The sequence below is a fragment of the Leopardus geoffroyi genome, chromosome C1 (genome assembly GCF_018350155.1).
Source record: "Leopardus geoffroyi isolate Oge1 chromosome C1, O.geoffroyi_Oge1_pat1.0, whole genome shotgun sequence".
Classification (NCBI taxonomy): Eukaryota; Metazoa; Chordata; class Mammalia; order Carnivora; family Felidae; genus Leopardus; species Leopardus geoffroyi.
This window is the reverse complement of record NC_059328.1, coordinates 188,641,233-188,658,019: the sequence shown is the minus strand read 5'-3', so window position 1 is coordinate 188,658,019 and position 16,787 is coordinate 188,641,233. Positions and strand designations below refer to the sequence as shown.

General features: G+C 40.6%; 1 protein-coding gene across 2 annotated transcripts in view; it reads right to left on the bottom strand.

Moving 5' to 3' along the window:
• Positions 1–14,774, bottom strand: part of BMPR2 (bone morphogenetic protein receptor type 2) — a 197,079-nt gene extending 182,305 nt beyond the window's left edge. The window contains exon 1 of one of the 2 annotated variants that reach the window (XM_045480783.1): positions 14,028–14,774. In XM_045480783.1, coding sequence (XP_045336739.1) covers positions 14,028–14,103 — 76 coding nt within the window. In that variant the 5' untranslated portion in view covers positions 14,104–14,774. The remainder of the gene's footprint in view (positions 1–14,027) is intronic. The other variant, XM_045480784.1, reaches the window with a different exon arrangement.
• Between the last annotated feature and the right edge of the window lie 2,013 nt (positions 14,775–16,787).

Genomic DNA, 16,787 nt, shown 5'->3' with positions numbered 1-16,787 from the left:
ATCTCACGGTTTGTGGGATCAAGCCCCATGATGTGTGCAGAGCCTATTTGCAATTCTGTCTTCCTCTCTCTCTGCCCATGCCTCTCTCTTTCTCTCTCACAAAATAAATAAATAAACATTTAAAAATGGATCAATGACATAAGGGCTAAAACCATAAAGCTCTTAGAAGAAAAAATTGGAGTAAATCTTCACAGCCTCGGATTTGGCAATGGATTCTTAACTATGACACCAAAATTATGCATACCACCAACAACAAAATATAGATAAATTGGACTCCATCAAAATTAAAAAATTTTGTACATCAAAAAATATTATTAAGACAATTTTAAAAAATAGGAAAGAAACCTAGAAAATAGGAGAAAACATTGGTGCCCTAATCCATTCAGGCTGCTATAACAGAATACCGGAGACTGGATGTCTTCTAAACAACAAACATTTCTCACAGCTCTAGAATATGGGAAATCCAAGATCATGGTGCCAGCAGATTCAGTAACTGGTAAGAATCCATTTCCTAGATGGCCATCTTTTTGTGTAACCTCACATAGCAGTAAAAGGAAAAGATCTCTCTGGGGTCTCTTTAATAAGAACACTAATCCCATTAATGAGGGCTCTACCCTAATGACCTAATCAACTCCCAAAAGCTTCACCTTATAATACATCACCTTGGGGGTTATGATTTCAACATGAAATTTGAGGGGACACATTCAGCCCATAACATACAGAAACCATCTACCTGATAGAAAGTTAACATTCATAATATAAAAGAACTCTTACCACTCAACAACAAAAAGACAATCCAATTAAAAAAATAGGGGCACCTGGGTGGCTCAGTCGGTTAAGCATCCGACATCAGCTCAGGTCGAGCCCCACGTTGGGCTCTGTGCTAACATCTCAGAGCCTGGAGCCTGCTTCAGATTCTGTCTCTATTTCTCTGCACCTCCCTTGCTCACTCTCTGTCTCTGTCTCTCTCCCTCAAATATAAAATAAAACATAAATTTTTTTTTAAAAAAATAGACAAATGTTATTTAAGGGTACAAACTTGCAGCTAGTAGATGAATAAATCCTGGATACAATGCACAGTGATTACAGACAAATATATTATAAATTTCAAAGTTGCTAAGAGACTAGATCGTAACTATTCCCACCACAGACACAAAAATGATAATTACACGACGTAATAGAGGTGTTAGCTAATATTATGTAGGTAATCATAATGTGATATAGAAATGTATCAAATCAATATGTGGTACACCTTAAACATAAATGTTATGTATCAATTATATCTCAATAAAAACAAATTCAAAAGAAAAAAAGGTAGACAGAGGACTTGAGTAGACATTTACTCAAAGAAGACATATAGGGGTACCTGGGTGGCTCAGTCAGGTTGAGTGTCTGGCTCTTGGTTTCAGCTTAGGTCATGATCTCACCGGTTGGTGGGTTCAAGCCTGAAGCTGGGGCTCTGCGCTGATGATGTGGAGCCTGCTTGAAATTCTCTCTCCCTCTCTCTCTGCCCCTCCCCTGCATGCTCTCTCTCTCAAAATAAGCTTAAAACAAAAGAAGATATGCAAATTGTCTATAAGCACATAAAAAGATGCTCAACATGATTTATCATTAGGAAAATCAAATAAGATCAAAACCATGATGAGATACCACTTCACACCCATTATGATGGCTCTAATAAATAATTTTTCACAAAAATAAAACAGAAAGCAATAAGTGTTGGCAAGAATGTAGACAAACTGGAATACTTGTTCATTACTGGTAGGAATGTGAAATGGTACAGCCACTATTGAAAATAGTTTGGCGGTTCCTCAAAAAAAACTAAACATAGAATTACCATATGATCCAGCAATTTACACTTGTGGGTATACACCCATAGGAATTTAAAACAGAGACTAGAACAGATACTGTATAATAATGTTCACTGCAACATTGTTCACAATAGCCAAAAGGGGAAAACTCAAGTGTCCATCAACAGATACATGGATAAACAAAATGTGACATATACACACAATGGACTATTATTCAGCCCTATAAAGTAATGAAATTTGGACACATGCTATAACATGGATAAACTTAAAAACATTATGCTAAGCAAAATGAGCCAGTACCAAAAGGACAAATATTGTATGATTCTACTCATATGAAATATCTTAGAGTAGGCAAATTCAGAGACAGAAAGTAGATTAGAGGTTACCAGGGGCTGGGAGGAGGGCGGAAATAGGAGTTATTGCTTAATTGTTAAAGTTTCTGTTTGGGGTGATGAAAACATTTTGGTGACACACATTCAATGTGTGTTACACAACACTGTGAATGCAATTAATGCCACCAAATCGTATACTTGAAAATGGTTAAAATGGCAAATTTTATGCTATATATGTTTTACCATAATTTTTTTTAACATTTATTTATTTTTGAGAGAGAGGGAGAGGGAGTGGGGGAGGAACAGAGAGAAAGGAGACAGAATCCAAAGCAGGCTACTAGCTCTGAGCCCTCCACACAGAGCCTGACTTGGGGCTCAAGCTCACAAACTCACAAACTGTGAGATCATGACCTGAGCTGAAGTCAGACACTTAACCAACTGAGCCACCCAGACGCCCCTGTTTTACCATAATTTTTAACTTAATAATATACCAAAACAATGAATTGCACATTTTATTTTTTAATGTTTTATTACTTATTTTTGAGAGAGAGAGAGAGTGTGTGTGTGTGTGCGCAGGGGAGGGGCAGAGAGAGAGGGAGACAGAATCCAAAGCAGCTCCAGGTTCTGAGCCATCAGCACAGAGCCTGACACAGGGCTTGACCTCACAAGCAGTGAGATCATGACCTGAGCCGAAGTCAGACACTTAACCGACTGAGCCCCCCAGGCGTCCCATGTACATTTTAAAGGAGTAAATTGTATGGTATGGGAATTACCTCTCAATAAAGCTGTTTTACAAAATTTACTTACCAGAAGTTAAAATGGCATTAATTAGATCTCAACTGATTTAGAATGTGTGATAACTGAGTCAAAAGCTACACTGAAATTGACTTTGGCATTATTTATCTTTTTCTCTTTTTATTGTTTATTTATTCTTGAGACAGAGACAGAGCATGAACAGGCAGAGAGAGAGGGAGACACAGAATCTGAAACAGGCTCCAGGCTCTGAGCTGTCAGCACAGAGCCTGACACAGGGCTTGAACCCATGAACTGTGTGATCATGACCTGAGCCGAAGTCGGACACTTAACTGACTGAGCCACCCAGGCACCCCTGGCATTATCTATCTTAAAATTAAAATAATTTATTACACCATTCACAAAAATAAATTGAAAATGAATTAAAGACATAAATGTGAGACCTGAAACCTTAAAAATCTTTGAATAGAGCATAGGCAGTAACTTCTCTGACATCAGCCACAGAAACATTTTTCTAGATAGGTCTCCTGAGTCAAGGGAAACAAAAGCAAAAATAAACTATTGGGACTACATCAAATAAAAAGCTTCTGAACAGCAAAGGAAACAATCAACAAAACTAAAAGACAGCCTACTGAATGGGAGAAGATATTTATAAATGACATATCTGATAAAGGGTTAGTTTCCAAAATATATAAAAAAGTTACACAACTCAAACACCAAAAGAACCAAATAATCCAATTAAAAATAGGCAAAAGACATGAACAAACATTTCTTCAAAGACATACAAATGGCCAACAGACATGTGAAAAAATACTCAATATCACTCATAATCAGAAAGATGCAAGTCAACAGATTCAGTAATTGTTAAGAATGTGGTGTGCTGAGAATGTGGAGAAAAAGGAACCCTTGTGCACTGCTTGGAAATGCAAACTGGTGCAGCCACTGTAGAAAACAGTATGGGGTTCCTCAAAAAATTAAAAACAGAATTGCCATGTGATCCAGTAATTCTGCTATTGGGTATTTACCCAAAGAATACAAAAACAATAATTCAGAAAGATATATGCGCCCCTATGTTTATTGCAGCATTATTTCCAAATTATGGAAGCAGTCCAAGTGTCCATCCATAGATGAATGGATAAAGAAGATGTGGCAAAATTAACTAAATAAATTTTAAAAAAACAGGGGCACCGGGGTGGCTCAGTTGGTAAAGCATTCAACTTCGGCTCAGGTCATCTCACGGCTTGTGAGTTCGAGCCCCACGTTGGGCTCTGTGCTGACAGCTCAGAGCCTGGAGCCTGCTTCAGATTCTGTGTCCCTCTCTTGCTCTGCCCCTCCCCTGCTGTGCTCTGTCTCTCTCTCAAGAATAAATATAACATCGGGGCGCCTGGGTGGCTCAGTCGGTTGGGTGTCCGACTTCAGCTCAGGTCATGATCTCGCGGTTCGTGAGTTCGAGCCCCGCGTCGGGCTCTGGGCTGATGGCTCAGAGCCTGGAGCCTGCTTCCGATTCTGTGTCTCCCTCTCTCTCTGCCCCTCCCCCCGTTCATGCTCTGTGTCTCTCTGTCTCAAAAATAAATAAACGTTAAAAAAAAAAATTAAAAAAAAAAAAGAATAAATATAACATAAAAAAAATTTTTTTAATAAAAAATAAAAAAAAGTTCTAAAAAATATGTGGCATACATATGTATATGTATATGTATATGTATATGTATATGTATATGTATATGTATATGTATACATGTACATACACACACACACACACAAAACAATGAAATCTTGCCATTTACAACATGGATGGATCTAGAGAGTATAATGCTAAGTAAAGTCAGAGAAAGACAAATATGATTTCACTCATATAGGGAATTTAAGAAACAAAAAACAAACAAACAAAGGAGAAAGAGATCAACCAAAAAACCGACACTTAACTGTAGAGAACAAACAGATGGTTACCAGAGGGGAGGTCACCATGGGGGGGATGGATGAACTAGGTGAACAGGATTAAGAGTACACTTATCATGATGAGCACTGAGTAATGAATAGAACTGTCACATTACTATATTGTACACCTGAAGCTAATGTAACACTTCAAGTTAACTATATTGAAATTAAAATAAAAAATTAAATTAAAACAAAAGACATGGGGCGCCTGGGTGGCGCAGTCGGTTAAGCGTCCGACTTCAGCCAGGTCACGATCTCGCGGTCCGTGAGTTCGAGCCCCGCATCGGGCTCTGGGCTGATGGCTCAGAGCCTGGAGCCTGTTTCCGATTCTGTGTCTCCCTCTCTCTCTGCCCCTCCCCCATTCATGCTCTGTCTCTCTCTGTCCCAAAAATAAATAAACGTTGAAAAAAAAAAAAAAAAAAAAAACAAAAGACATTGTATAAAAGTTAACCTTCTTAGACTAACTTCTAACTAAACTTAACTAAACTTAAAACTATTTAAAGTCTACCCTAAAGTCCTTTCCAACTCTAAAATTCTAGGATTCCAACTATTTTAAAAGCACCCTTTAATAAATAAATAAATAAATAAATAAATAAAGCATCCTTTATATTTATAGATTATTCTTAGTTATGGATTGTTCTTTATACAGCCTTTCTTTAGAACACTTTGGTGATCCTAACTCAACATAGACAATCAACATATAAAATGTATTTGCAAAAAATTAGATTTCTTTCAAAGCAGTACTTTTACCATTTCAGAATATCCCACAGATTTCCCCAATCTAAGCTAAATTCAAAGTACTATATACATATATATATATATATATATATACATACTCAATAATAACAAATATAACATTCAAAATGCTATACACTTACTACTAACTAAATATATTTTCTTTTCTCATACCATAAGCAAAAGTGCTATAAATACTATACACATCATACAGGTGAACCCCTTCACTTAACAATGAGGATATTGAGACCAAAAGAAGTGATATGCCCAAAGTAAATAGTTGATGGTACCATTAGGAAGGAACTCAAACCTTTCTAGCTTCCAATTCTGGCTGCCTGTTTGACTTAGAAGTCATCTACTTTCCAGAATAATTAAAGCTTAGGAGAAGAGTAACAATAAAAGAAAATCAACAAGGAAGAGGAGTTGCAATAAGAAAAAAGTATACTTAAGACAATCTAAGGGAGATTTAAAAAAGAAGAAGAAAACATTTATGGAGAAGAGAAGATGGAGATGATATGTAACCAGGGAAACGCAAAGTTAATAAAGTCAGATGAGGAGAGTTAGAAGGAAGGGTGACCAAAATTGTCAAATTCTGTAGAAAAGTCAAAGAAAACAAGATTGAAAAGTCACTTGGATAAGGCAATTAGAAAGTCACTGATGATTTAATATACAGCATGGGACAAGTAAGGAGTTGAGGATATAGAAGTCCATAGGTGTTCACTCCTCTTTCAAGAAGGCTGGCAGAGAAGAGAGAAATAAAAGGAGGGTAGAGATCAGCTAGAAGACACACAGGAACACAGTCTCTTTTCCTGCGTTGCAGAATACCTTCAGGAATTTCTCATCCTGAAAGAAAGGCAGAGAAGAAATAATACAATGCTAGTAAGATTTGCAAAATACCTACTCTTGCCAAATAGCATGAAATCTAATTCTCTTTCAGAAAGTGATATAGGGTATGGCATAAAATGTTTGGGGGAGGAGAGGAGGCCCTTATTTTTCTTTATATCCACCAATATTTTGAAAAGAACCCTGCACAAAGGAAGCACTAATAAATGTTTGTTGACTGGACATTTTAGTTCTCCTTCCACATGTTATCTATCCTATTCACGCCCCTCTACCCCTCTCCCTGGTCCCATAGGTGCATATTGGAATAGAAACTACATCTAGTCAAACACTTACAGCAAGAAATAAATGTTGTGTTCTAATAGTTCTGATAATACAATGTATTCTAAAATGTTCATGTCAGGGGCTCCTGGCTGGCTCAGTAAGTAGAGCATGTGACTACTGATCTCGGGGCTGTGAGCTCGGGCCCCACATTGAGTGTAAAGATTACTTAAAAATAAAATCTTTTTAAATGTTCATGTCATTTACCCACAGGCTTATTTCTAATGTCACATAGACCATACATAAATTATAAATGTATTCTTGTAATCCAGCAGCCTTAACTGTCATATCCATCGCACAGATCTAAAAAAGTTTAAGGGGCAGCTGGGTGGCTCAGTTGGTTAAGCAACAGACTTCAGCTCAGGTCACGATCTCACTGTTCGCGGGTTCAAGCCCTGAATTGGGGTCTGCACTGACAGTGCTTGGGATTCTCTCTCTCTCCCTCTCTCTCACTGCCCCTCCCCAACCTGATCTCATGCAGGCACTCTCTCTAAATAAATAAACTTAAAAAAAAAATCTTTAAAAAATTTTTAAAATAAAAAAAGCTTAAAAAAAACAAAAACAAATCAAGTCTATTGCCCTCAAAATTCTACTAAAGCCATCTTTATTGCTTCTAGAAAGGATTCACAGACTAGACCATTTAACTACAAGGGGGAAATAGTCTGGTAATATGGGAGTCTCTTCAACATGTGTAAGTACTATGCAAGATGGTAAAATATAGTGAATTTTGAGATATCACAGCATTCATATTTAATTTTTTTCTAGCAGACATCAATTAAATCAGAATATAATTCTTTGGTGGACAGAAATTTAAAAAATGCAATTTATCCACTTGGAGTACTTACTCCATGGAATACTAATTTGTAACTAAAACCAAATCGATGTTATCTAGTCTAATTTAACACTATTTCTATTGTAAATATTTCATCAACCGTTCTCATGTAAATTTACTAAAAGTAAAACCATTTATTTCTACTAACAAGTAGTTTTTCTTTTTGGAAGAAGGAAAAGGAAAATAAAATGGTCAAAATACAAGCTAAATGAACATATACAATATTAGGTGAGCAAAGCACTTTTTATTAAAGAGCAAACCACCTTTAAGACCAAGATTAAACAAACAAATAGCATTTTTTAAATTTTAAAAAAGAAAAAGGTTTTAGATAATTACTTAAAGCTTAAAATAAGAAATGTTTGTACTAATGTGACTGAATAAAAGATCCAGAAAGGCACAAAAAAATTAAATAAATAAAGTAAAATCTGCGAGTTAAAAGAAATCTTAGATCCTATACTTCTCAAACATCAGGGTACATAAAATTTACCTGGGGAAATGTTTGTTTAAAATGCAGATTCCCAGGGCACCTGGGTGGCTCAGTCTGTTAAGCGTCAGACTTCAGCTCAGGCCATGATCTCACACTTCACGAGTTAGAGCCCTGCATCAGGCTCTGTGCTGACAGCTCAGACCCCGGAGCCTGCTTTGGATTCTGTGTCTCCCTCTCTCTCTGCCCCTCCCCAACTCGTTCTCCCTCCCTCTCTCTCTCTTTCAAAAATAAACATTACAAAAATAAATAAAATTTTAAAAATAAATAAATAAAATGCAGATTCCCAAACTCACTGTCCAGATATTCAGATTAAGTAGGTCTGGGGTAGCTGCCTGGAATCTGCATTTCAAACATAATCTGGTCCAATCCCATAATATTACAATTGAGAAAACTAAATTGTGTAATCTGTCCAGAATCACACGGAATTCAGGTCTCATTAACTCAAGACAGGGGTCTTCTTACAACACCACTTAAACTACTTTATAGTTGAAGGAATTAAAACAAAGAAAGAATAAATTAATACATCATTTGAGTAAGTGAGCAATCTTAGAACACTTCCTGGCTCCAATTTCTTTTTATTATTCATTCATGTAGTATTTCTTTTTTAATTTTCTTTTAATGTTTATTTATTTTTCAGAGACAGTGAGCACAAGTGTGAGAGGGGCTGTGAGAGAGACACAGAATCTGAAGCAGGCTCCAGGCTCTGAGCTGTCAGCACAGAGCTGGACACGGGGCCTGAACCCATGAACTGCTAAGATCATGACCTAAGCCAAAGTCAGACGCTCAACCAAATGAGCCACCTAGGCACCCCTCATTTAGTATTTCTTAAACATCTTTTATCTGCACAACAGTATGATAGATTGCAAAACAGTTTAAGGTAGGAACCCTGTCCTCAAAAAGCAATTTGGAGGATAAAGCAAATACATAAACTGACATTCAACAAATATGTGAATAAGTACCAAAATAAGTGGTATGGTCATTTATAAAATTGACTGATTTACTCTGACTTCATTCTGTACCTTTTCTAGTTAGAATTTACCCATCAGAAATCAATATTCAATTTCTTCTCTTTCTATGTTAAAGTTAGCCTTTAAGGGCTCCTGGCTGGCTCAGTCAGTGGAGCATGCAATTCTTGATCTCAGGGTCATGAGTTTGAGCCCCATGTTGGGTGTAGAGATTACTTAAAAATAAAATCCTGTTTTTAAAAATATTCATTTATTTTGAAAGAGAGAGAGAGAGAGAATGCACACACAAGAGTGGGAAGGGCAGAGACAGAAGGTGAGAGAGAGAAACCCCCACACTGTGTGTAGAGCCCTACTCGGGCTCATTCCCACAACTGTGGGATCACAACCTGAGCCAATATCAAGAGTCTGATGTTCAACCGACTGAGCTACCTAGGTGCACCCAAAATATTTTTTTTAAAAAGAAAAGTTGGCCTTTAATGAGAGTTGTCCTCATTTGAAATTAATCTCTCTATTCCCACTTTTCATATTACACGAACACCAACACCACTACTACCACATCACCCCACATGCCAGGGTAGGCTGTGGAGAGATCAAAGCTGGTATAATTTTTATGCAAAGGCCTAATTAAAAGTCTGGCCCTGGGGCACCTGGGTGGCTCAACTGGTTTAGCACTGGACTCCTAATTTTGGCTCAGGTCATGATCTCACAGTCTTGAGATTGAGCCTTGTGTCAGGCTGTGCACTGGGCATGCAGCCTGCTTAGGATTCTCTCTCTCTCTCCCCCTCCCCCCTCTCTCTTTCTCTCTTAAATAAATAAGGGCTCCTGGGTGGCTCAGTTGATTGAGCATCCAACTCTTGATTTCAGCTCAGGTCATGATTTCAAGGTTTGTGGGATTAAGTCCCACGCTGGGCTCTGTACAGACAGCACAGACCCTGCTTGGGACTCTTTCTCTCCCTCTCTCTCTGCCCCTCCTGAGCTCTCTCTCTCTCTCTCTCTCTCTCTCTCTCTCAAAATAGATAAAGATTTTTTAAAAAACCTTCTTTAAAAAATAAACAAACAAACAAAAAAAGAGTTTGGCCTTGCTCAAACAGTAAGAGTTTGGACTATCTTCCTGACCATATGTGGTAGACTGACGATCCCAAGTCTTCATTCTCCAGCAATAGTACCACATGTCCATATATTACCATGGCCTCATTATAGCCAAAGTGTACTTCACTACTCCTTGTCTTTAGTCTTGGCCAAATAAGATGTTAAAAGAACAAGAGTCTAAAAATGGCTAGGGACTGAACTTATCCTCTTGTACTTCTGCCATTGCCATAAGACAAGCTTCCCTGCAGAGAGATGTTACCCTGACCTCCAGCCTGGGCCCAAGAATGAGACAAATGGAGCAGAATAAATGCTTATTGTTGTATGCCACTATATTTTTATGGCTACCAGCTATTATGCACCAAAAGCTGACTAAATCACAATACTTTAAAAATCCAAACAATCACGACTGATTATATAAACTTGCCTAAGGGAGAATCTTTCAGGGTTTAAGTTTTAAAAAATGTATAGATCCCAGAGAGATCCATTCAGTACATCTACGCTATAGTGCCAGAAATACGTATTTTATCAAAAACTGTAGGTGACCCTGTTGCAGTGCTCACATGGCAAGAAACACAAAAGTAAAGATTACTAAATTTCTAATTCCTCAACAATATTTATTAACTTCAATGCTCAAGAACACTAAATAGGTGCATCTTCCTGTAGACAATGTATTCCTATAGAGATATAAAACTGAAATCTAATTAAGTGTGGCACCACGGCTGGCTCAGTCAGTAGAGCACATGACTCTTAACCTCAAGGTTGTGAGTTCAAGTCCCAGGTTGGGCATAGAGCTTACTCAAAAAACAACAAAAAAATTTTTTTTAAAGAAAGAAATCTAATCAAGTGAATTATTTCAAATGCATAAAGATTCAGCTAACATTGATGTCAGACAGCCATTGGACACATCTAAGCCAGCCAAGGAGGAGGAGGATTATGATGTGATGCAGAATCCTGAGTTTCTTAGTTGTCCTGGAGAACCTTCGAGGAGTGAATCCCAACAATAAGGCTATTTGAAATGCCATGGGTTCCCTGGCCTCCCAGGCCACCAAGGATGGCAAGAAAGAAGAGAACAAGAAGACTGGAGGAAAAGGTAGCTGAGCCTGCTCAAGCACAGGGGGGTAGGGTGGGATATAGGGTTAGCTATGTAACCATTACAACCTAAATGAAGAATGAAGACTTTTTTTCAAAAATTTATTTTGTTAATATTTATTTATTTTGAGAGAAGAAGGAAAGAGAGAACACACACAAGTACAATCAGGGGAGAGGCAGAGAGAAAGGGAGAGAGAGAGAGAATCCCAAACTGACAGTGCTGACAGCATAGAGCCTTTTGCTGGGTTCAAACTCATGAACTGTGAGATCACGACCTGAGCTGAAATCAAGCAGAATGCTTAACAGACTGAGCCACCCTGGTGCCCCCCGAATTTTTTTAATAGAAGCTGGGTCTGCGGTAAGTACTGCATTGTATTTTATCCTTTGATTAAAATTAAGAATTCATTTATAAACCAAACACATTTTTTAACAAATTCTAATTTTTTGCATACAAAATGTTCTTAGAATTAAGGAATCCAAGAACTAGATACACTAAATGGAAAAGAGGGATTCAAAAGAAATAAAGGATTCATCTATGGCTCCAAAGAGGGATGTGATATCAGCAGGTCTTCTAGTATTTTTTTCCTGTTCAGCAGTACTATTTGCACCTGTCTGGTTACATCATTACGTCTATGTAACCCAAGTCCACGTAGGCCCTCTCTAGTCACCTTGTACCTAATGAAACCGAACTCGCCACTCCAATATTAGGCAAAGTTTTCACATTTAGAATAACATCTGCAATAACCAGTGCTGAATGAAGAACCTGTCAAGTGTCCCTACTTCTTTTCAAAGGCTGATTTAGTGAAGGCACTACTCTATCTTATGTTCCCAATTAGAGTGAACTGTTGTTATCATTAATGTGATAGGTTAGGGTACAGGCTATAATCCTGGCTCCACAGTTTACTGTGTGGTGAGTTATTTAAATTCTCTGCACTTCACATGCCCTCTCTGTAAAAGGAACATAATTACAGCTGGAGTATGGAATTGTCATAAGGATCAAATGAGAAAACACATGGAAAGCTGTTAGAATAGTTGCTGGCACAGAGCAAGCATTCAATAAACACTATTATTATTACATTATTATTATTACTATTATTGTTATAGCTTACAAATTTTGGCATCTGCTACTATGTAATACTAATGAAGACTAAAACCACTTTAAAGTAGTGATTCTTTCAATCCCTCCTTTTTAAAGGACATTATTCTAATATTTTATTTACCAAATACAAATTAAATTATTTTTAAATCAGTGTTCTTTCCTTTACTGTTATCAGTTCTGATCACAAAATGATAAGCCTGTCAACTATGAGAATCTACATTCTAAAAAGGTCAAGAATAACAAAGAACATAAAAAGTCTATGTTCTGAGATCTCTGATCATAGAATGACTGCTTAAGCCTAAGGCCTTTTATTCTCTTCATATTTTACAGGAATCACAAGACTTACAGCTAGAGAATTTAAACAACTAATACAATTTGAAGAAATCTAGAGAAAAACTGTTTGTTTTAATCCCCAAAGGAATTGTGATGATTAAGAATTTAAAATACCAGTTTCAAAATATATTCAATTCAAAAGTTCAAATTCTTTTAATACAACTACACAGATTTATCATAGACATAAGACATTAATCAACAATATCAAAGGCACTAAAGGAAACTTCAAATTTTCTTTCAGAATTTTGCCAATGCAGACTCTTAAAATGGAAATAAGCAAGCAACCTCTGTGTTTAACATAGCAATGAGAAATGTGAACGTTAAAAATACACTTATAAAAATAAAAAAGTAACTGGAAAGCTGTTATATTGTCCTTCACTCATTTTTAAATGCATAATCTATTTGGCCATCCTACACCAAACTTAAGAATTATATGTACAGTTCACTCCCAAAAATTTCTAAGAGCGTATCACCAAAAGACCGCTTGAAAAATAATTGCAGATGAAACATGACGCTTTCTCTCAGGTATCTGAGAACTTAAAAAAAAAAAAAAAAAAAAATCCTAAGGAAAGGATGACTACTGTTTCCCTTTAAGCTTAGTAAAATGTCAAAGAACTTTTAGGACTCAAATCTCCTACACCTCTAATGTGAGGTCAAAGTTGTCTCAATGACAGGAAAGCCAATTGATGCCAGATGACTAAAATGTAAAGTTATCGAAAATGCTTTTAAGGTCAAGAGTAATTCCAAAAGCATATAAAATACGAGTGTATCTAGGTTGAAAAATGGAAATATAATTACTAAAATACTTTGGGACAAAACAATACCAATGATAATAATTAACATTCTTATACAATGTATTAAGAATCTCAAAGTTCTGGTTTACTCAACATTTATTCAATTCATTCCGTAACATTTCTGAATAGTGAAAGTAACATGGACTCCCAAAGAGTGATCTAAATCTAAAAATAAGGCTCAAGTGTGCGTTCTATAGTTGATGTTCTTCTTAATGTAAGCCAAATCCGCTTCTTTACATTAAAATAAAAATCTACAGCTGTGTTTGCAAAGATCTCATAATAGACACTGTTCATTGGCGATTAAAATATTATTTTTAATCCTTGCATTACCTCACAGCTAAAAATGTCAAGATACCACACCCAGTATGTCTTTCCCCTCCCCCCGTGGGGGGTGAGGGGGGATATGGAAGTAGGGATTCGAAACTACAAAAACATGCAAGGTTATTTCCCTAGAAGGAACGGGAAAGGCGCGCAGGTACGGGACGCGGTTCCCTCCACAGCGATCGCTGGACGCGTCGCGAAGGGCGAGCTCAGGCCTTGGCCTCTGCGGGCTCCCCGCCCGCCACCCGCAGGCAGGGGCAGTGGCCCGACGCGCCGCCGGGGGCTACTCACCGGCCGCAGTGCTGACCAGCAGGACGGTCCACAGGAGCGACGGCATCCGCCGGGGCCGCGGCAGCGAGGAAGTCATCCCTGGGCCAGCCGAGAAGCAGGAGAGCAGAGAAAAGAAATATGGAAAGTAAACACGGGCCGAGAGATACGGCCGGGAGGCTGGTCCTCGCTCTCGTCCGACTTGTCCGGCCCGGTATTACAATGCAGTCTGAAAGGACAAATGGCAGATGAGAGGACCTAGCTGCAGAGCTTTCATTCCGCTGCAGAAATTCCCTTCATTTCTCTCCCTCGCGGCTGGAGAGGTTCATTCGCCTAGAACCGGGTGTCTCGGCCACCCAAACTGAAGGCATGTCCGTGTGGAGAAGCAGGGAGACAGAAAGAAGCCCCGCAGTTATTTCCCTCGTAGTTTCACGATGTCAAAAAAATATCCAGGTCTGGGAGAAAACATATCCAGGGTGTAGGGGGATGGAGAGCGGAGACTCGATGGCGGGGCTGAGGATCAGAACAAGTTCCCGACTGCCTGGAAGGGCGAAGCCGGGCGGGCGGCGGCGGCACCCGGCGGCACAAGTCGCATCGCCCGTGGCTCCAGGAGGGCAGGATTCCTTTTTAAGTTTCGCTTCGGTGCTTCCTTCACTCGGATTTCGAGAACAACAAACCCTGTTCATCGACTGGATCGAAAAAGGTGCCTGCCTCCATGGTCAAACCACAGCCTTCAATTCAAACCTTCGCCGAACAATCCTTCGAGGTTCTGCCAGGGCCCCGCCGGAGGGCTGAGGGGCAGTAGGAAGCGAGGGGGGGGAGGGGAGGGGTCAGCAGGCAGGGCCCGGAGCTCCCCGAGACGGCGGGCGGAGGGGAGGTGCGGGGAGCTGCCCTTTCCAGCCCTCCTGGATTCGCTCCTCTCTCTCTTTTATTGCAGCCGTTCGATCTTGCCTGAGGTAAATTCCACGAATAAAAGCCTCTTCTCCCGTCAATGGCTCCTGTGAGCGAATCACAACCCCTCTGAAGAAGCCGCCGCCGCCGCCGCCGCCGCCGCCGCCGCCGCCGCCTCGTTCTCCCGCAGCTCTGGGCTCCGGGCGGAGCTCGGGCGTCGCGGGCCGAGGGCGGGGGGCGGCGGGAGGGCGGAGGTAGGTGGCTGGTTGGGGAAAAGGGTGGGCAGCGAGGCGGCGAGACACCCCGCACCCCTCCGGGAAGCACTTCCAGTGGTTCCGAGCAGACCAGACACAAAGGGGGGAGTCGCCGCAGCTGCCAGTCTGCGGCGCTCCCGGTCACCGGAGTCGCCCCGCCTCCGCCGCCGCCGCCGCCGCCTCCGCCTCCTCCTCAGTCTCCGGCTCTTCCCGGCCCTGTCTGTCTCGGGCCTGTGGTGCAGCGCGGGCGGCGGCGGCAACAGCGGCGGCGGCGCGAGGAAGCCTACACCGCGCCTGCGCGCTCGCGGCCCCGCCCGGCCCCGCCCCTCACTCCGGGGCTTGCTGAGAAGGACTTCGCGGCCCTCGCGCGGTGTGTCTCCCTGGAGCCGCCGAGGGCAGGGTGGGGCCGACAGCCCGCAGTGGGCAGCAATGGCCATTCTCCTTAACACACACATACCTTCCATACGGGCACACTCGGGATGTGTGTGTGTGTGTGTGTGTGTGTGTGTGTGTGTCTGTTTAAAAGAGAGCGGCCACATCTTTTGTCCAGCCTTGGCAAACTGTTCTGAGCTGGCTGATTTAGACTTGGACTGGGGCGTCGCGGTCTCCTCCGGGACTCCTGGAGTAAAGCCTTGAGGGGCAGAACTGCCTTCGTTGTTTCCTGGGGCCAGAGCCTGCCTCTCCGTAGCTCAAAGAATCCAGAAGAACTCTCCTTTCCCAGAACTGGAGACCTTGGCCTCCTCGGGCTCCCCTCCCTGACTCAAACAAAAGCAGAAATTGGAAAGACCACCTCTAAATTGATATTTTTGGTCTTATCGGTGTCCTGCTTCTCTCAAGCGCCCATTACCGTAGTCCTTCTTAGCTGACAGAAATATTTAACATTTGAAAGGATGCGAAGCCAAAAAGGAAACACTTTCTTTTAAAATTCTATGCATTGTTCAACTGTATGTGCCTATCTGTCTATGCCGCTCGGTTTCCACTTCCAGGGTGGGCCTTTATTCACAAAGGCTGAGGGCCTAAGGGGCTTTTTAGGGCCTGTGAAAGGAAAATTTCGGTGAGGAGTTGTTGCCTAAGGGTAAAGAATGACTTCGAACCCAAGGAAATGAAGAGGTCCTGTTGGTACTCAAGCTTCCTGGAAAGGATCTGTTTAGTCGGTTTTTTGAATTGCAGAAACCTAAGCAACCAGGATAGGGGAAGGAATTCCTCCCCCACTCCCTGCAGCCTTTACACACCTCCTGCGGGATCAGGTCGACTTGGGTGGGATTTTGCTGGGGGAAAAGGGAGAAAGTGACGTGCGTGGCGCCATGATCGGAAGTCTGTGTTTAATTCTTAGCTGCGAGGTGGAAAAATTTGCGTGGGTGGGCGATCTTAGAAGTGAAGTCTAGCTTTCCTTCTACCAAGCAGAAGGGCTATTCTGAAAGCTGGCTTTGCTGGTCTTTCATTGTGGATAAGGGCAGTTCCAAAGACACATTAACAGATAGACTCCTGAAGTTATGCTCTTTGCTTGCTCAAGTCCCCTTTTATCTCTTTATCTGAACTTGATGTGAATAAACCTCCACATTCCTTAAACTAGTTGCTGTTATCATACTAAATATCTAGTATAATTATGGGTTTTGATAATAGCAACCCAGGATTCTCA